Source organism: Podarcis cretensis (assembly GCF_951804945.1).
Source record: "Podarcis cretensis genome assembly, chromosome: 6".
In the NCBI taxonomy this organism is placed as follows: Eukaryota; Metazoa; Chordata; class Lepidosauria; order Squamata; family Lacertidae; genus Podarcis; species Podarcis cretensis.
This window is the reverse complement of record NC_137175.1, coordinates 100,897,719-100,919,244: the sequence shown is the minus strand read 5'-3', so window position 1 is coordinate 100,919,244 and position 21,526 is coordinate 100,897,719. Positions and strand designations below refer to the sequence as shown.

General features: G+C 46.4%; 1 protein-coding gene across 1 annotated transcript; it reads right to left on the bottom strand.

Annotated features, from left to right (window-relative positions):
- Window positions 1-623: 623 nt before the first annotated feature.
- HMGCS2 (3-hydroxy-3-methylglutaryl-CoA synthase 2) lies at window positions 624-20,904 on the bottom strand. Its single transcript, XM_079981533.1, has 10 exons — window positions 20,736-20,904; window positions 15,510-15,982; window positions 11,372-11,497; window positions 9,841-10,005; window positions 8,560-8,728; window positions 6,778-6,948; window positions 5,571-5,677; window positions 2,455-2,580; window positions 1,718-1,860; window positions 624-959 (listed from the first exon to the last, which is right to left on the bottom strand). Exons 1-9 carry the CDS (start codon window positions 20,837-20,839, stop codon window positions 1,754-1,756), a joined length of 1,548 nt encoding a protein of 515 aa, XP_079837659.1. The 5' UTR covers window positions 20,840-20,904; the 3' UTR covers window positions 624-959; window positions 1,718-1,753.
- Between the last annotated feature and the right edge of the window lie 622 nt (window positions 20,905-21,526).

Genomic DNA, 21,526 nt, shown 5'->3' with positions numbered 1-21,526 from the left:
TTTTGTTGATATCGGTCTGTCTTGAGAGACAGTGGAGTGCACCTCCAGGGGTGAAGTCAAACCGCTGCATTAGCAGCCCTGAAGTGACCTCTCCAGAGCACAGGCCTGGGCAATGTGTGTGAAGGTCCTGGACTACCCAGGTGAGAAGACCCCTCTTTCGGCCTCGCTGAGGGGGTCCAAAGGAAAGCAGAGCACTGAGGCAGGCTGCAGAAGAGCGACCTCCTGTGGTTGGCATATTTTTTATCACAGGGATTTATCATAGAATCATAGAGTTGGAAGGGACCCTGAGGGTCATCCAGTCCAACCCCCCTGCCAAGCAGGAATAGGCAGCTGTCCCAGACGGGGATCAAACCTGCAACCTTGGCGCCGTCAGCACCACACACTAACCAACTGAGCTATCCAATCACGTTTCCAAAGTTGGGAATTATTCTTCATCAACCTCTGCAAATGCTCCAGAAGAGTACAAAAAGTCAAATCTTATTTAGAACAGGATGAAGTGAAAACTGCCTTTGAGACTACAACTAAGAAATTACCATAGATGTAAGATTTCTGCATGTGCCAGGATCTCTTTTGATGGAAGTCACAAAAACCAGCCCCTTTCCCAAATAAAAATATCCCTCGCCTTCTGTGTTAAAATATTTTATATACTTCCAACAAATCTTTCTTACACTAACAAGGCCTATTGTCCAAAAAAGTGCCAACAGGGAGAAGCAGATGCCTCCAAGCCAAGGGAACCCGGAGCAGGAAGTTGGGGGGGGGAGGGGAAGGAGCAGAGGCAGAGGGGAGGCCCTTCTCCCTTAGCAAGCGTGGAGAGGACACAGTGCTGTGCAAGAGGGACGCTGCCCCCCGCCCCCCCCCCCCCGCCAAAGCAGTCATCTTGAGAAGTGCAGGCATAGGTCGACTTGCTATTCTTTCGGATGGTGGAACCATTCGCCTGGCCTCCTTCCGTAAGGCTGAGACTGTAGGGGCAAAGAGAAGGGAGGTCTGGTCAAACTAGCTGGCTCTTCCAGATGGGAAAGGGGGGCTGCTGCAGTCCCCTTTCAGGTCCACTAAGGGGACAACCAGGTCATAAAGTACCTGCCACCTACTTTGGCTACTTGCCTTGGAAGACATTAGCTATGCCCAGTGTGGTATTCTGAGTCACAGAAGAGACCAAGAAGGTGCACGGAGCCTGAGACCACCAGGCCCCTCTTCATCTCATGAAGCATGTTGGCGTAAAACCTTAAATAACACATTTTCAGCTCAAAACCGGGCTCTGGGAAATGGTGAAAGGTTTCGGGAAAACCTCTTAGCCTTTCTTGTGCTGCAACATTTCCCTGCCACTTCTGCCAGAAACCATTTTGAAACTTCTTTTCCCTTTCTCTTTTTCTCACACAACCATATTGTTCAGTTTCTGTGAGTCTGCTGGTTCATGGAAGCTGCTTTGTGTCAGGGAGAGAGCAGGACTATAAAAGCAGAAGTGCCAAACAATTCGAGCAAGAGCTAGCCAAGCTGCTTCTTGATATTTCTGCCTGTGCTTTCTCAGCCCTGAGAGAAGTCCTAGGTGGAGATGGGTTGGAGAAGGCTAATCTGAAGGAAAGACTCTGCGGCCTGAGGGCATTTGCTTCCCTCGCCAAAAGCTGAGCTGCCTTCTCTGGACTTCCCCACATGACAACTCAGCCCACATCAAGCGGCTTCCCTTCAGGGACTGCTTTTAGAGCCCAGGATTTTGGCTTACCAGGAAAATCCCTGCTCCTGGCCGTTCTGCTCTCCCCTAGACTGGTCTCCGGACATACTTCCTGCGGTTCTTGTCATCCACTTGCTCTATGTACCAGGTTCCTGGGAAGAGGTCATCCTTGGACCCATGTGGGGTGTGGCCCACTGCAGAAGGACAAAGCAAGAAGGGGGGGGTAGGAAGGCAGAGGGAGGGACCAGGACAATATGATGGTGGGGGGGGGGGGTCACCCACAAGACAGGCTGTGAACACTGGCTCTTCCTTCCACCGTGTGCACTTGGTGATTGGAGGTGGCTTAGGTCTTCAGGAGATAAGATGTTGGGGAAGGCTACTTTAGAAAACTATTACTCCCTTTCAAGCCTCCTAGAGAGAGACCCATTTATTCCCCAGAGCAATGGCCAATCTGTGTGCTGTGTTGAAGTGCCTTTAGAGACTCCACAGAAAGAAGAAAGTCCTTTTGTTCCAGAGGGTGCCTTGGGGCTGCTTTTCCACCTGCATTTCCAAGAGCTGAACCTGATTTTATATTTCCCACTCCCCATAAAGAAACGTAACGTAATGAACATCATTGAAAATGCTCTCACCAGAAATGCAGAGCTCAAGTGGTTTTTGCAGGAGACATTACTAAGCAAGCAACTGGCGTTTAGCTTTCTCCCTTCAGATCTTTCCTGCCAAAGCCAGTTTACCTTGTGACAATGTCTTTCCAGGTCCTAAGGTAAAGCTAAAGCTGCTCACATGCTCACCCAAGTGATGAGTGTCCTCTCTGAGTTTCATGATCTCAGAAAACTTCTCTGGGGGAACACATTTCCGGGAGTCCAACCGAGTCTCCAGATCTGAAAGACTGGATACCAGTTTTTCCAGAGGGGAGCCTGGAAGAGAGAGGGCACACAGTTTCCCATGAGAAATCCTGCTGCTTCCAGGGACCCCAGCAACCCCAGATGTCATGGGTGCAGTAACATTTCCCCAACAAGGCAATGATTTGGGGGCAAACGATGAATTAACTGGCCTGGTTAGTTACTGTGCTGAAATGAGCCAAAAAACTGTGAAATGTGCATTTCGGAGGCTGCAAGAAGAGCTTCTGGGTGTAAGAGGAATGGCCCCATGCAGCGTCAGCACTGGGCACCATTGGGCAAACCCCAGGACCCCAGCAGGACCCACCAATGCAGACATTGTTCTGGGGTCCTGGTTCCTTTTATATTTTCCCTTCTCCAGGGTTCAAAGGAGCACTGGGCACCAGCATTTTCATTCCTCCAGTGCCCCAGCAATGTAGAGCGCAAGTAACTTTTGCAGGCAGCACAAACTCAGGATCCTCTAGGAGTTCAAAAAGTTTGAGAAGAGGAAAGGGAGGGGACTTCCGGGTTGGCGCCTCCGGCAATGGCTGAGCTCCTCTGATCGGGAGGAACTTACTTCGTGAAAACCAGGGTCTGACCGCCATGGCGAAGGCGGAGACCCATTGAAATCACAAGCAGGAGAAGCTTGTGAACCTGGGATTCGGCTGGCACCTTTTGCGCCTCCCCTACTCGCGGGGAAACCCTGTTTTGGGGATCCGGAGCGACGTGGGGTGAGTGGCGCGGTGCTTTGAATCGACTGCTTCTTTCACGGAGCATTGCTGTTGCTGGAGAGCGCTGGATTTTTCCTGTGGATAATTGGATTTTAAACAACTACCCGTGAGTAGAACGGAAAATTGGATCTTTAAATACCTTAATTTGGCGCCGAAGCAGGAAGGTCATAAACAGGAAGTCCGCCTTCCGCTTTTGTAAATAGACTGAAGCAAAGACATTACAAGCTAAAGTCTTTGAAAGCTTTTGACAAAGGATTAAATCTCCATTGGTTAAAAATACAAAAAACCCCTTGGAAGCAGGTGAAGAGGGGGGAAATTTTGAACTTAGTAAGCCTGCAGGAGTGAGGGGGAAATCAAATTACCACAGCTCCGAACCTGGGAATGGGCTGCCAGATGACATTTGGGGAAAGCTTATTGACAGAACGGATTTGACAGCTAGCTATAAGAGTAAGATACTGTTTCCATTGTCCTCCTCTGCATTTAAAATGGAGGAAAAAGTAACTGAAAATTGAAACTATGTTTATTGCTTGAGTTGTGCTTGAAAGAACTGATACAAGTGGAGACTGTTTCCCTCTAGAGGGAGCCTTTGAAATTGTTATAGGAGTGTAACTGGGAGGTCTCCAGCTGCAAGATAAGGATTCTGAGAACCAGAGATTGACCTTGGACCATTCAAAATGTTGATAGGAGAAGTTATTGTGACTGCATTATGTAAGATAAACTATTTGCTGGAAGAGCTTCATAAAAAGACGGATGACATGACTTTTAAAATTGATAATTTGGAACAGAAAGTGACTAATTTGAGACAAAAAGCGAGCACCAACACAGAAATAGTTCAGGACCTGGCACAGGAACCTACTTTGGCAGAACAAATGGTGGAGGAAAAGGAGAAATTCGTTGTTTTTGAACCTAAAATAACACAAGCGGGATCCTTAGTTTTACAGAAGCAAATTGAGGACTATAAATTGAGGCCTTTTATGATTGAATCTAGAAAAAGCCATATTTTGAGGATTGGATCCCGGCTTGGACTGAAGAAGGAAAGTTGGAAAGATCCCTCGATCCAGGGATTAATTGACTTTTGGGACATGGACTTGGATTTGGAGGAGATTGAAGTTTTGGGGGCCTTTGGATTTGGAGGAATCTCGAAATACGTCCTGAAACACTGTATAGACCCTAGCTTCAACTATGGAAATTTGGCTGAACTGTCCAGAAGGAATAAAAGTATTGTTAGGATTGAGTTTTCTCGAGATTTGCTCTCTAGCATTAAAGAATATGAAGAAGATCTGCAGAAGGGACCTGGAAAAGAGTTAAGAGCCTCGGACATAAGATCTCCTGGTTGATGGACTATATGGAATTGACGGAAAGAACTGGCAGAATCCGAAACCAGGGAGAGGAGTTGATGGAAGAAGATTGGAAAATTTAAAGTTTATAAATAGAAATATCGCAAAATTAATGAGTGATAGAAAAATGGTGGATTGATATTTTATGGATTTAGCAGAAATGTTATAAGGAGCTAAGCATATACAGTGGTGCCCCGCAAGACGAATGCCTCGCAAGACGGAAAACCCGCTAGGCGAAAGGGTTTTCCGTTTTGGAGGCGCTTCGCAAAACGAATTTCCCTATGGGCTTGCTTCGCAAGACGAAAATGTCTTGCGAGTTCCTGCGGGGTTTTTTCCCTCCCCCCCCCTTTTCCTAAGCCCTAAGCCGCTTATCAGCTCATCCGCTAAAAGCTGCTAAACCGCTAATAGCGCTAATCCGCTAAGCTGTCAATGGGCTTGCTTCGCAAGACGAAAAAACCGCTATACGAAGAGCCTCACGGAATGGATTAATTTCGTCTTGTGAGGCACCACTGTATAAGTATTTTAGTTTTAATGTTAAAATAAGGTTAAAAAATATGTTATTTATAATATGATAGAGAATAGAGAAAGATGGAAAGGATTTGCTGAAATAACTAGTAGAAGTGGAATACAAAAAGGGAGGTGAGAGGAGGTCGAGGAAACAAGGAAATGAAAGAAAGAGTATTGAAAAGGGGGGATGTATATTTTTTATAATTTTTTTTAATAGTTTTTGTTTTGTTTTATTTAGGGTTAGGGTTAGGGAGTGGGTTTGGTTTAGTTTAGTTTAATGGGTTTAGTTTAATGGGTTTAGGTTGTGTTTTGTATTGCTTATATATTGTATTGTATTGTCTTTCCCCCCTTTTTTTCTCTTTTTTTCTCTTCTGTCTTTTTTCTTTTTAAAAGTAATAAATATTATTTTGAAGGGAGAAGAGGAAAGGGAGCTGTACATCAAGAAGGGACTGACCTGGAGCAGAATTCTGGGTCACCTTCAGGGAGAACATGCTGGCTGCCAGTCCTGAGCCATAGGAGAAGACCCCAATTCTAGAGCCAGCCAGCTGCTGGGCAGAGAACCTGCCGGGATTGAGACCAGAAATGTCAGAAAGGAAAAGAAAGGGAAAGTTTCCTTTCTTCCCCAGAAATCACACCAGGCAAGGGCAAACATTGACGCCCCTGCAAAAATCATCACCTTGCAAAGACTTTTCCAGATGGTTGCAGTTTTGGGGTGAGGTGCAATCACATACTTGCAATTTCAGCTGCCACAATTCAAGCTGATTTTGTGTTCTTCCACAACAAACCCATTCCACACCCACCCACACCCAAACTGGCCTATTTGTGATAAGGCAAGTGATGAGAAAATGCACAGGGAAGTGCAACATTGTATAACCCTGCAAACGAATCAGGATGAATGTTCAAATAAACAGGCTGCCTTGAGGCAACCTTCCTGGCTCATCCTGGTTTGCGGGGAATGGCAGGGATAGTGTGACAGAGGACGTGACGGAAACATGTTTTGGAAGGTTGTGTTGCAGTGTACAGCAGACGGGCAAGATGTCCAGCGGGTGGCAGGGGGTCAGCAACTTCCGTTGCTCCTTGGCGCTACTGTCAGAGATTTCTACACAGCCACAGTCTCCTCTCCCTGCCAGGCCAAAAGCAGCCCAGGAGCTGGAGAGAGGCTGGGAAGCCAGATCCAGCGGCCGATGAGCCACCCCAGGTTTAAAGTTTTAAAATGCCACCTTCTGCTTGAAAGCTCAAAAGGCAGCTGGCAACTGTCACAGGTTAAAACTAACAAATGTGGTACTATGCAAAACCCCCAAAATATAATGAGCAGAAACAGGAAATGTTTTCATGGGTATGTGAATATAAAAGTAGGGCTGCAAGGGAGTGGGGGCCACAACTTCAGCCCTTATTTAGCAGAATTAATCACCTTGGCTAAGAGGATTTTTAATCATCAGAGAATAATGGCTTCACCCATACCAAGAATCCTGGGAATTGTACTTTACAAGGCGTGAAATACAGCTCCCAAAGAGTCTTTAAATGCATGGTGTGTTTGCAGCCCTTGCTTTCTGACCAAACCTTATGAAACACGACTATTTTTGCCATTTCTGTGTCCTCTTCACCTGCCCTGGATTTGGAGTGGGAAGAATCCATTATTGGAACGATCAGGGGTGACTTACTGGGCCAGGAGAGATGCGAGGCAGCCATACACTGAGGGAGTGTACATGTTTCCATTGCGAGCAGAGAGGAAGAGAGAGGGCTGTGTCTTCTGGCGGAACAGCTCCTGGCTGGCCTTCTGGAAAGCTCTGTCCACCTCCTTGCTGGAGTAGGTTTCTTCCAACTTCACGTTACTAAACGGGAAGGTGGGCAGTCAGTCCTGGCCCCAACTGTGGAATACCCTTTTCTCGGGGGGGGGGGTGAGGCCAGGGAATGTGCTCTCATACACAGAGGCATGGGGGTGCACTGAGCTTTCTCTGCTTGGCTTAATTTCCATGAGCACATTTTAATAAATTAACATTTTAAAAGAGCCTAAAACTTTCTCCATAGAGGTAGAGGAGGCAAGTTCAGTTAAATTCAAAGCTGGCAGAGAAATAAACATTTTCTGGAGTTGTCCTCCTAGCCTTGCTGGAGGCGGAAGTCTTTCTCCCCCCCCCCCCCCGCCCCCCCCCGCTCCGATCAGGCTCAAAGTACTTTGCTGAGAAAGACCCCACTGCATAAAAGACATAAAGCATTTTTTAAAAATCACTTGATTTTCAGTTGCTTCAGAGGTTTGCTCAGGTTAATTGTTAGTTTTACAGTATTAATTATTAATACTGGGTTTTGCCTTTTGATCCGTTTTCAATCTTTGAGAAAAGTAATTTATAAATATCTAAACAAATAAAACAGATAAATAAGCTTTCCCAAAGAATATATTTTTTTCTATTGGCAAATATGAAGGAAGTTGAGGATGTAATAGGTGCACTGAAGGCTTTGCTGCTGGCCAATGGGTGGCTTCGCATGAGAAGATCAGCAAAAGACAAGACTCTGCCTCAGCAGCCGGCAGGTGAGTTTGACAATGGGTGAATACAAGCTAATGGAGATAAAGGAAATTCAGGTGAATTTCAAGTCAGGGATGAGAGCTAAGGGTTATCATCTCTCAAACAAAAGAATGCCAAGGCAGGTGTGAGCAGATGACTTGCAAGGTCTCCTTTGTTTTCCTGGAAGTGCAAGGTCAGCCAACCAGAGGCAGGTGCAAAAGACAGAGGGAGGAGGGGCGGGGAGGCCAGATCCAGACCCCACACCCTCTCTCAGAGGACAGAGCCATTGATCTACCATGCGGCGTGAGCTGGATCCTAGGACAACCTGCATACGCAAGTCCTGTACCTCTGAGTTACTTCAGATAAGAAAGCCTAATCATTTTAATGGGAAGAGGGGCTTTCATTTTTACATTGGAGCTAGTCCACTGTAGATCATGCAAGGATCTAGATCTAGATCCATCTTCTGCCCATCCCTGTCCTGAAGAACTTCTAAGAACAAGCTTGCCCCCTGTCCCACTATCTTCTCCAGTTCTTGGGTGATGTCTTTAAAAAAGGTAAAGGTAAAGGACCCCTGACAGTTAAGTCCAGTCGCGAATGAATCTGGGGTTGCAACGCTCATCTTGCTTTACTGGCCATGGGAGCCGACACAGTTTTTCTGGGTCATGTGGCCAGCATGACTAAGCTGCTTCTGGCGAACCAGAGCAGTGCACGGAAATGTCATTTACCTTCCTACCGGAGCAGTACCTATTTATCTACTTGCACTTGGACGTGCTTTCGAACTGCTAGGTTGGCAGGAGCAGGGACCGAGCAACGGGAGCTCACCCCATCACTGGGATTTGAACCGCCAACCTTTTGATCGGCAAGTCCTAGGCTCTGTGGTTTAGACCACAGCGCCACCCGCGTCCCATACAAAGCCACTAATAAAGGAAGCTACACTCCACTGACCTGAAGTCCTTCAGCCCCTTGTAGACCCCACACTCGACATCAGGGTTGCGGGAGGCCAGAAAGTCGTTCAGCAACACCCGCGCCAGAGACTTCTGCACCAGCTTGCAGAAAGGTGTGTGGAAGATCATGAACTGGAAGTCTTCGAGGGTGCACTGCTTGGAGATCCCAGCTGCCTCGGGGGTAGAAGAAAGCATCAGAGAGATGGAGCCCCCCCCCCCCGCAACTGCACCCAGGAAACGAGATGTGCAGTGGAGACACACCATCTGCTCAGCCCTAGCATGCAAGATGTTACCCCCCCCAAAAAAAATAGCTAGCACAGATGCCTGATTTTGATAGTGTTCACATGATCCTCCCAGTGCCAACCCACACACTCCCACCCCCAACTTCAGTTAGGATTCTCCTGATCTGCTGATAATGTGGTGTGTGGGGGGGGGATAGGTAATCCAACATAAAATTGGTGGTGGGGTTATGTTAACCACCCTGAGATTATTCATCTTTGGATGAAGGGCAGAATACACATTTAATAAATTATCACCATAACCAAATTGCAAATTACCCAACTGTGGAGGTAAAGAAGCATTTCTGGATGTTCTGGGGACCTTTTGCTTTGGGGTTGTTTTTTTTAAAGGGAGGGGATGTTTTCCTGGGGGCCACAACCACCTTTTCCCTCACCCCCTACTTCTGTGGGCAAAGTACTCCTCAGTGGCTGTGGGGGAACAGTAGGTGTGACACACAGCTCTCCCCCCAATCTACTCTTTTGTGCATGTTCATGTGTATTGGAAAACTCACAATGGACCTTATGTTTCTGGAGCTCAGGGAGGGTGGGGGACACCCAACCTCAATGTGAACAGAGCTTCCCACTTGTGTAGATAGGAAAGACGGAGCCAAAAGGGCCCCCCCCCACCAGGTGGGGCGGGGTTTCTCCCTCAGCACCCTGGCTGCTGGCTCACTGAGAGGGAGGCTGGGAGGTTGGCATGGTGCAAGCACCCTGGCAGGACCAGCGTGAGGGCTTTACCTGTGCATTTGAGGCACACTGACCTCCTTGCCACCTGGCCCCCTCCCGCTTCCGGTAAGCAACAGCAACCTAAGTAGAGCAGCTCCTCCCCAGCCAGCAAAGCACTTCTGGGCAAGGTTCAACCAAAAGCAGTCGGGTGCAAATGAACGTGCGAAGAAGCATGCATGGACGATTGAGATTGGCGTGGTCCATGTGCACATTCATGCTCTGGTATGCCCACAGCCTGGAAGGAAGGCACGGCTGACCGTTCTCCCAGCCACACTGACCTTTCTGCCACTGGCTCTCGATCTTCTTGCGATATGTGGCGTAGCACCGATCCAAGGCTCGAAAGTAGCACTGGATGGAGAGCTGCCCATCCACCACAGGATACTCTGAAGCCAAGTCTGGCTTATAGAAGTCATAGACATGTTCCATGTGGGTCCCACGAAGACCTTGGCAGGAAAAAGTCACAGGTGAGCTTGCGTGGTGCAGCAATAATTCTGCTAGCACATTTGAAAGATAAGCAGGGTCCGGCATGGCTCCAGATTGGATGGGAGACCACATGGTGAGATTCCTGCATCGCAGGGGGTTGGACTAGATGATTCTTGGGTGTACCTTCCAACTCAACTATTCTATGACATCCCAGTATTAGCAATGGCAACAAAGGGAATAATCCTCCAGTTATTAACCATTGCACTTGAGGTAAAACCCACAGATACCCCTAATAACTTTTTCTTAGTCTGACTGGTGCATTTTCTGCTTGACATGCTTGGTTTATGCTTCCAAGCAATGCATCTTTCTCCCAGGTTCCATTTCAGTGGCATCACCTTGTCTAGGAGCAAAGATGCAAAAGGAGAGAGAGAATCTACTGGGGAGTGCAAAAGATGCTAAAGCAAAATTCCAACCTGAGCCAACACTAGTGTTGCCCAGACACTGATGCCTATGTCCAAAATGAAAGAACCTGGCTAGCTCTCTCCCTATCTTTTCTTTTTTAACTCAGGGAGCTCCGAATCTCTGGCAGCTACTCTAAGAGCTACTAGGCATAAGGGCCTATTCTCCTCCCTGAAAAGCTTGCCTGCCCCTCTGGGTGCAGAAAAGGAGGAGCACCCCCCCCCCCCGCATTTGCAGCTTTCCATATGAATTCCTGAAAACTGTGTGAGAGAGGATGCATTTGACTGTTTTGGCAGAGATGTGCTGCTTTCCCACCAGCAAGAGCTCCATGAATCTCCAGCCCAGCACACCACAATGGACTCATTCATGCAGGCTTAATCTGTTTGCATAGAGGGGCTTATGAAGCCTGGCAGAAGTCCATCTTTGACTGCCCTGGTTCTCTTCTACATTTGCACTCAAGCAAATCCACAGATCCCACGTCATGTCCCACTTGTTCTGTGCTGCATTGATGTAGTCAGAATTTTCTTCGAGGGGGGCAGGCTTTATGTTAGGGGGGAAGAACCCAGTTATCTGTGATGCAATTGGTCAGTTAAGCATTTTTATTTATTTTCTTGGTTGGGGCAGCAGCTGCCCCCCTTGCACCCCTCTGGCTATGCCCACATCCAGTGGGCCTGTTGGGACACAGGCAGTGTGAATGTGTCAGCCACCCAGTCTGCCCTCTTGCAGCAGGAGGGGGGATGTTGCATGCTCCCCCCCCCATCCCGTCCTCCCTTTTTATTTTTATTTTAATGGCATGGTTTCAACTGTGACCATAGCACCCGCTTCAGCCAATGCAGAAAAATCTAATGGATGGTTGGTCGGTTTATGGATAAAATCCCTCGCTAGGCAAAGCAAGCTTTTTAGACATGGCCGTGTTTGGATACTCACCTCTCTCTAAGGCCAGGGGAGCATCTGGTCCAACCAGCATAGCTACGGCTCCAGCACCACCAGTTGGCCGCGCATTCCCGGTGGCATAAACAGCAATATCACCACAAACCACCAAGGCATAGCGTCCTGGCATGGGAAGAGCATGACCAAAGTGTCAGGGCTGATGACGAGGAAGGCAGGAAAAGCTCTTCCTGGTCTGCGTCATCATAAAAACGTATCAGTGTTTCACTTGCAGGTGTGAGCTGCAATATAGTAACAGCTACTTCTGAATCTCTGTCTGTCTGTCTGTCTGTCTGTCTGTCTGTCTGGCACTTCACACAGTCAGAGCAGGGGGGAAAGACAAATCCCTCCCCCCACCAGCTTACAGTATAACTATGACAATAGTGAGTGAAGAGAAGTACTTAAAAAGAAGCAAAAGAATGGCAGCACCTTACAACTTGAAATAACAAGCACACACTCACTGTTCATAGGCAATCCCATGTAAAGATCTCACACATCTAGTTTGGCCCTGAGGACTGGGGAAAAAAATGGCTGGCAGAGACCATGCCTGATACTACAAAGCAAAGGTACGATATGAAAAAGGAGAGGCTTCAGTCCTTATTAACCTACTCATACTCTCCCAAAATGCTTTAACTATTTTTCCAATAAAATGCACAGCAAAACAGGTATTCTTGTTTTCTGCTAAGCCAAAAACACACAGGTTTCTAGGTATAAGAATTTTGCAAGTAGCAATGATGAAATGGTGAACCCACCATCTTTCTCCTTAGGCCTGTTAGGCATGGAACAACCCCCAGAAAAGAATTATTCTGGACTTGAGGAAAGCACAGCTGTCTTCCCAACAGCCAGAGGCTTCCAAGGATCTTCTGAGTGGAGCACAAAGACAATGGACTTCCCCTCTTGCTTGTCCCCAGAATCTGGCATTCAGAGGCACCTCTGAACATAAGAAAAAGCTGCTGCAGTGGCGGACGTTGGGGTCTCCTAAACTTCAGTGCCTGCCTCTCATGCTCTATTCCTCTAAACCATAGTTGCAGCATCCCCTGCAAAGCTGAGGTTCCGTGCCCAGTGGGACCAAACTGGTTGCATCCCCCTAGATCCACCTCTGGCCACCAACACAAGATCTACCCACCCGGGAAAAATGGCAGATGAAGGTGATGGAATACATGGAACTGGCTGAGATGACTGGCAGAATCCGGGACCAAGGAGAAGAGTTGGTGGAAGAAGATTGGAAAAAAATTAAAGTTTATCTTCAAAAATATTGTAAAATTAAGGATTGTTAGAAAGATGTTGGAAAAAGAAAGTTATGTGGTTTTGCCAGAAATGATGTAAAGGATTAAATAAAAATGAATTGGTGAAAGAGAGAATGTAAAATTATAGTATATTAAGACAAATTATTAAGATAAAAACAAGGTTGGAAGGATTTGCTGAAATAACAATTTGAATTAGAATACAAAAATGGGAGGTGTGAGGAGGTCAAGGAAATAAGTAAAGGAAAGAAAGCTATGTAAAGGTTCAATTTGTTCTTTTTTTTAATTAATTGTATTTTTTCTGTCTTTCTTATTTTTCTTTTTCCTCTTTTTTTCTTTTTGTAACCTTTAAAATTTGAATAAATATTATTTTTTTAAAAAAAGATCCGCCTCTGGCCACCTTGCCCAGCCTCCTCTTCTCACAGGGGCCGCCCCGATGCCTGTGGGAAACCAGGGAGCAGAACTAGAGCAGAAGAGCAGCCCTCTCCTTCCCAGGGTCTCCAACAACATGTCAGCGATGACAGTGAATTTGTGGTGGATTTATACTGGACCACCCATCGTTCTGCTTTATTTGTCGCTCTGGGATGCTTCCCAAAACATTGCTGCCTCATTGCCACCTGGAAGGGGCACTCTAGCACAACAGAGCAACAAAGGACAGACAAAAGAAACAAACAAAGCCTAGAACATTTGTGGCATGAAAAGTTTGAGGGCTTCATCATGACATTATGGGACTTGTATCAGTTGGAGACAAAGCAGGAAGACCACCCAACAAATATTTTGCAGGCGCAAACAGTATCAGGAGTAGGATTGCGTATAACTGCCCCAAGACCACCTCAAGCATAAACAATATGAGAACACTGCTGTTTCCTTTTTGTAAACTACTTTGAGGTTGGTTTGCTTTTACTACCAAGCGGTATATAAATTTTAATAAACACATGATCATAAATGCACAGTAAAGAGGGCTGAAGGCACAGATGGCAGCCCGTTCCACATGTTCACGATGCCTTGTGTCTTCACTTTTGCCTGTCCTTTTGCCTTCCTGCATCTTCTGCCAGTCAATGGACCAGCAGATGGGCAGAATCATGCAGGAAGAGCCTCAATCAGTGGAAATGTATGACTAAGGAAGGGAGACCAGACTACGGCCTTGGAGGTCTTTCTTGGGTGGGGGCCTGCCCCACTTGACTCAACAAGGAGCCTCCTTTGATCACAGGTTTGCAGCAGTGGCTGCTTTATTTTCTAATAAAATCCCTAAAACTGGTCTTTTCCATCGCTATGGAAAACTGAGCTTCTCACCATGGTCCCTATCAGTTCACATCCTGTCTAGAGATCTCTATTGTGTTAACATTGCCCAACGCTGCTGCATTAAATCAGTTATCAGTCCATAAAGGGACCTGTTCCATTTCCTCTAAGTTTACTCAGAAACCTTTCAGGAGGAACTTCGTCAAAAGTTGAGCATGGGAGCGCGAGGACACATCTCCTCCCATATCTGCAAGGACTGAGAAAATTTGGTCCATTGTAACTATGATTAAGCTAACTTATTGTAGATACATACACTCTCAAAGTATAATTCTTTCCTTACAACCTGAAAGGCAGGACTTCTCTTTGCAGAAACCATAATAATAATCCTACTATATGCTTGCAAAGTTTATACAGATAATTGCCTGGCTCTCTCGGCTCTCTATCTCTCTTTAAATGGTTTTCCTTCCAAATCTCTGGTCAGGAGACGTATTTTTGTTAGAAGACCTATGACTCATATGTGAGAATGAACCACTTGGCTTGAACAATCTGCAACTCTCACTCAGCTGTCTCTGGGAAGACTCTGCAATATGGAGGAGAAGGGTTGCATCTCTGCACAGTTGGCATTCAGAGGCAAACACTTCTTGCTTTGTTCCTTTCCCGTATGCTTGTGACAGAACTTAGCAACTAGATTCTTCTGTACTGCTAGAAACAATGGCCTTGTGTCTCCTTGAGGTTTGTCTAGCAAATAATTTTTTTTTAGGCAGGGAGCAGTTTTAACCTCTTTACTCCCACAATACAGGGGTGAGGATCTAGCAGGTGGGCCACCTGATGGGAGGGCATACCTGTCATCAGGTGTAGGGTGGGCGTGGCTTGGCCAAAATACCCTTGTAGGCCAAATGGTGGACTAATTAGCCTGATGGGCTGGAAGCCCCCCATCCCGGCTGTAACAGGTGTTTCTCTAGCTCTTTTTCTCCCCCCCCCAGCTAGCTCTCCCCTGGTCCGCTTCACTCCTTGTGTCCCTCAGAGAGACTCTGGGAACTGTGGTGCCGCAAGAGAATCTATAGAGTCTACATGGCACCCTCCAAATTCCTTCTCCTCCAGGAGCACAAAAGTGAACCACCACAAGCTTTCTTTAACGTGAGGAGAAGGGGCAGCCCCAATGTCTCCTAATGGCAGAAGTATAAAACTGCAAAATGCTACCCTATAGCAAAAAATTGGACAAAACCTGCCTGGGAGAGTCACTTAAGCAGCATGCCTTCTCTACAAAAAGCTCCAGGAATAGGAAGTATCATTTGCTGAGTGGAGCCAAGAAACATCACAAAATGTTTTACTCACAGCAACTTCTGAAAATTCCAAAGGAGGGAAATTTGAGGGTGATTCCCACACAGTCCAGCCTCCTAAACATTTCCAAACTGTCTCCTGGTGTGAGACCTCAGGCAAGTGTTTGTGGCCCCGAGGCTTCAAGTTACACCACCTGTTATTCTGAGACCGGCTGTGCCTTACATCCATGCCATAGAGACTGGGTGTAGGCAGGCATGGAAGGATATATGACTGGGCCAAGTCGGCCCTGTGGACGTGCCTGGATGCTTGTTTTTGGAGAGGACACCTTCCAGGTGGGGGTCTGAGGGGGTGCCACTGAGACCACCATCACTTACCATCCCAGGAGCTGGACTCAATCCAGTCAGCTGCGTTGAAGAGGGAGGCTGTTCCTCCATAGCAGGCATTGGTGGTGTCGATGCCTTCAACATCTGTGTTTCCTGAATCTTCAAAGAGCTGCATCAGAACTGTCTTGACAGCTTTGGATTTGTCAATGATGGTCTCTGTGCCAACCTCTAGTCGGCCGATGGACTCCCAGGGCAGGCAGCTTCGCTCTACCAGATGCTGCACGACTGTCAGGCACAAGGAGTTGATGTCCTCATGGGCCGCACAGAAGCCCATCTGCTTCTGCCCCAGGCCCACAGTGTATTTTCCGGCCTCCACCCCATCATACTTCTCGAGCTCAACCTGATCCACATACTGGGAAGGGAAGTACACCTCCAGAGCAAGGATGCCCACATCATTGGGCCAGGAGGAGGAGGAGGAGGAGGGGGAGGGATTTGCCTGGTGGTGCACAGAGCCTTTGGAGAAACTGCAAGGCAAGCAGAGAGGAGAGTTTCCTTACAGTCTACAAAGGAAGAGGATCTCTGGCTGCTCAGACAAGATGCATGTAACCAAACAGATTTCCCCATGGCATTGCTTTCCTCAGAACTGTCTCCATGGTGGATCATCACAAAGCAGCTGCACTGACCTCTCCGCAGAGGTTCAAAAGGGATACTTGGCCAGGGGGTCAGATTTAAGCCCTGGGCCCTGAACAGTGCATCTCCTGAAGTTTACTATACAGTGGAAAGGAGCAGCCAAGCATACTAGGACTCAGTTTCTTGACTTTAAGAAAGCCAACTTCATAAAACTTAGGGAAGTGCTGGGTGAGATCCCATGGACAGTAATACTAAAAGGAAAGGGAGTTCATGATGGCTGGGAGTTTGTTAAGAGGGAGATAGTAAAAGCACAACTTCAGGCAATACCAATGAGACGGAAACATGGAAGGTGCCTAAAGAAGCCAGGGTGGCTATCTAAAGAACTTTTAACTGAGTTAAGATTAAAAAAGGATGTGTACAAAAAATGGAAAAGGGGGGAAACCACCAAAGAGGAATTCAAACAAATAGCCAGCACGTGTAGACACAAAGTCAGAAAAGCTAAAGCACAGAATGAACTCGGGCTTGCTAGAGAGGTTAAAAGCAACAAAAAAGGCTTTTATGGGTATGTTCGTAGCAAAAGGAAGAACAAAGAAACAGTGGGGTCACTCAGAGGAGAAGATGGTGAAATGCAAACAGGGGACACAGAAAGGGCTGAACTCCTCAATGCCTTCTTTGCCTCAGTCTTCTCCGATAAAGAAAACAATGCCCGACCTGAAGAATTTGGAGCAAATGATTCAGCAGAGGAAACACAGCCCAGAATAACTAAGGAGATAGTACAAGAATACTTGGCTAGTTTAGATGTATTCAAGTCTCCAGGGCCAGATGAACTGCATCCAAGAGTATTAAAAGAACTGGCAAATGTGATCTCAGAACCACTGGCAGTCATCTTTGAGAATTCCTGGAGAACAGGCGAAGTCCCGGCAGACTGGAGGAGGGCAAATGTTGTCCCTATTTTCAAAAAGGGGAAAAGAGAGGACCCAAATAATTACCGCCCAGTCAGTCTGACATCAATACCAGGGAAGATTCTGGAGCAGATCATTAAGCAAACAGTCTGTGAGCACCTAGAAAGGAATGCTGTGATCACCAATAGTCAGCATGGATTTCTGAAAAATAAGTCATGTCAGACTAACCTGATCTCGTTTTTTGACAGAATTACAAGCCTGGTAGATGAAGGGAACACAGTGGATGTAGCCTACCTTGATTTCAGCAAGGCATTTGACAAGGTGCCCCATGATATTCTTGTAAAGAAGCTGGTAAAATGCGGTCTTGACTATGCTACCACTCAGTGGATTTGTAACTGGCTGACTGACCGAACCCAAAGGGTGCTCATCAATGGTTCCTCTTCATCCTGGGGAAGAGTGACTAGTGGGGTGCCACAGGGTTCTGTCTTGGGCCCAGTCTTATTCAACATCTTTATCAACGACTTGGATGATGGACTCAAGGGCATCCTGAACAAATTTGCAGATGACACCAAACTGGGAGGGGTGGCTAACACCCCAGAGGACAGGATCACACTTCAAAACGACCTTGACAGATTAGAGAACTGGGCAAAAACAAACAAAATGAATTTTAACAGGGAGAAATGTAAAGTATTGCACTTGGGCAAAAAAAATGAGAGGCGCAAATACAAGATGGGTGACACCTGGCTTGAGAGCAGTACATGTGAAAAGGATCTAGGAGTCTTGGTTGACCACAAACTTGACATGAGCCAACAGTGTGACGCGGCAGCTAAAAAAGCCAATGCAATTCTGGGCTGCATCAATAGGAGTATAGCATCTAGATCAAGGGAAGTAATAGTGCCACTGTATTCTGCTCTGGTCAGACCTCACCTGGAGTACTGTGTCCAGTTCTGGGCACCACAGTTCAAGAAGGACACTGACAAACTGGAACGTGTCCGGAGGAGGGCAACCAAAATGGTCAAAGGCCTGGAAACGATGCCTTATGAGGAACGGCTAAGGGAGCTGGGCATGTTTAGCCTGGAGAAGAGGAGGTTAAGGGGTGATATGATAGCCATGTTCAAATATATAAAAGGATGTCACATAGAGGAGGGAGAAAGGTTGTTTTCTGCTGCTCCAGAGAAGCGGACACGGAGCAATGGTTCCAAACTACAAGAAAGAAGATTCCACCTAAACATTAGGAAGAACTTCCTGACAGTAAGAGCTGTTTGACAGTGGAATTTGCTGCCAAGGAGTGTGGTGGAGTCTCCTTCTTTGGAGGTCTTTAAGCAGAGGCTTGACAACCATATGTCAGGAGTGCTCTGATGGTGTTTCCTGCTTGGCAGGGGGTGGGACTCGATGGCCCTTGTGGTCTCTTCCAACTCTAGGATTCTATGATTCTATGATTCCTTCCGACTGAGCTCCCTCCCCAGCTCTGCTTACAATTGCATCCTAGTGAGCAGCGCTTCTCAAACTTTTTTCTCTGGGCCACAATTTCAGAATAAAAATTTGCTCATGCCACACCATTTTTTTTAATTGAAAAGAAAGAAAAGCATTGGAAAACAAAAAGAAACAACTCCTAGCAGTGCTTGATTTATAACACAGAACACATCTATTTTATCATATGATCATGGGGCAGCCAGAAAGCATCAAACAATGCAGCTACATAAGAATGTGGATCATTCCCAAAATGGATTGTTCTTCAATCTTCTGGTCACCCTTGCCCTCCTCTCCTGCCACACCCTCTGAAAACCAATGCTAGGGAGAGCCTCTAACATCCTGCTCCTAGGTGACGTATCAGAAGACCTTCTCCCTGGCGAGCCACCTCTGGAACTCTTTCTGCTGTGAAATTTAGACACCAGCTCAAAACATTTTGGTTAAATGTGTTCTTCATTCTTCAAAACTTCCAGCATTTCTATTTTTATGTTTTATTGTACCGTTCTTCTGAGAAAGGCTCTTGTAGGATTCTCTGTCTTTCCAAAGGCAGGTAAAAACCTTTGAGAAGTTCTGAGAAGCAGCATCTCTGTTTTTTGCTTCTGTATTATTTCCTGCTTTGTTGTTGCTGCTATTGTTTTTATTATGTACATCCCACTTTTCCTCCAAGGAGCTCAAGGTGATGTGGATGGTTCTCCCCCCCCCCCCCCATTTTATTAGCACAACCACCTTGTGAGGTGACGGGTTGAGAGTGACTGGCCTAAGGTCACCCAGTGGTTGAGATTTGAACCCTGATCTCCCAGGCCCTAGTCCAACCGTCTAACCACTGCACCACACTGGCTTTCATTCTTCTTTCTGTGACGAGTGCATTGTGCAATTTTTATTGCTGTTGTTTTTACTTTATAAACTACTGGTTTTTTCCCCAGAAATGTTTTAAGATTTAAAAAATGAGATGTGACCTTCTGCCCCACCCCCACTTTGAGGAATGGCTTTGAGCTGTGATGCCCCTTAACATTGGTACCTCTGCTGCAACTTGGACCCGGGTGCTGTCTGATAAACATTCTTGGTTCCTTTGCCTCCTCATGGACCTCCTTACCATCCCATATCCTAACCCTAAGATCAAGAGATTCCTGTGTTATAATCTCACCCTGCACACTGACTCTTATCAGGAGGTTAATGTTTAATTGAAAGGTCTTTGATTAAGCTGATGCAAGGTCAACATTTCTGGACACAGCTCGAGTTCAGGTCCAAAGGGCAAATGTAATTTTTCAAACTAGATTTGTATTCTTGCCCTTTAACAAAACCCACTCTCAATTCATTTTTTGAAAGATCCACCCCCCTGTTTTTGTGCCATATTGGTTTATCCTGCTCTTGGTTTTATGATAGGAAACTGATCTAAGAAATTTGTCCAGGTTTTAATGTGTTTTATTAATTTTTTGAATTTTTTTGGTAGCTAATTTGAGTTTATTTTATAAAGAAAAGGAGGGCATAATAAATTTAATGATCAGTCAAACAAAAAAGCAAACATGTTCTCCGGTTCCTCTGCTAGTGGCTCCATTTTGTCAATCCACTTTCCCCCATCACTCAGTGCCTGGTCGAAGGTCAGTTTGGATGCAGAACATTTTCTCCTTTAAGGGATTTGTGTGCAGGAAGGAATACAGGATCACAATGTTGTGAAGGAAGCCCAAGTCCATCTATGGATTCTGCAGTCAGGATCTCTGAGCAGGAGCAGCAGGAACTTTGTCTCCTACTTGTGGATTCTGCCTGCAAAACACTTCTGTGAAAATGTTTGCTGGATACAGGCTATTGGTGCAGCTAAAATATGGGAAATGCAGCCAGAAATCAATATTCCTCTTTTTGTCATGTAGAAAGATTTCATGAGCGCTTTCATGAGGCACCCCTTGAGCTATTGGTTCCTTTGTACTGGCAGCCTCCAGGTATGAAAATCCACAAATACTCTCCCAAAAGTTGGAAAGGAACTGGTGGTAATTGTTTTGGAAGGTGTGACATAAAAAAACACACAAAAAACTGGTGTGGTTGTTGTATGGAAAAGGACTTTTCAGAATGGCCTGTTTTCCATTTTCAAGTAGGATGCAGGTGAGTCTAGAGAAAATGTAAAGCTGCTGCCCTTTGTTAACTCCTGCATTCCTTAGAGCATCATCATTTTGTCAAAGCCTTCTCGGCAGATCATTTATATATTTCAAAACTTGTGCGAAATGTCCTGTTTACACAGACTGGGGCTGTCAAGGCTGCCCCCTCCCCCCTCCGGCCTCCTTACCTGTTTTGCTGCACCATTGCTGGCAAATGGACTCGTCCAGGGGGCCTTTGCAATGTCCGTTTCATCGGCCAGCAGCGCTTTGCATTGCTGAAAAGCCGGAACATTTTCACAGGCTGGCTGGAGAGTCAAGCTAAGCTGGGGAGTGAATTCCTCGCAAACCCCACTGGCTTTTAAAGGGATTCCCTGAGCCCCCACAGCAAAGCCCAACTAGGTCCCTCCCCACCCTTATCAAAGAAGCCAGTGGGATGTACTTCACTATTTCCCAACTAAAGGTCATAGCACACTGACGGATCTAACAGGCTTGAACACCTTTTTTTGCAGCATTAGTCCTGGGGATTCCTTACTTTGAAGACACCAGTCATCTCTAAGCCCTGAGCCTTGCTACCCTCAGGGGTTCCCATCCCAAGGAAGAGCCCTTCTTCTTCTTCCTCTCCCTTTCCACCCTCTGCAAGAGACAAAATGCTCACTTTCTATACAGTGTTTTCGCCAGCTAGGCAAATAGCACTAAGACAGAGGTATTTAGATCAAGAAAATGCCAGGGAGGAAAGGGTTCACAAAAGTCTCCTCTGCTAGCCCCTCACATAATGCAAGAACCAAAGAAAAGCCTGGCAGACAGATCAGGCCAATGGCCCACCTGGTCCAGCATCTCGTTCGTTCTCACCGTGGCTGAACAAATGCACATAGGAATCTCACCTGTGGCTTTTATTTCTTAAATTACTATACCGCCCTTCATCCGAGGGTCCCAGGGCAGTTTTCAATAGAGAACCATGAAAATAAATAAAACAAAAATT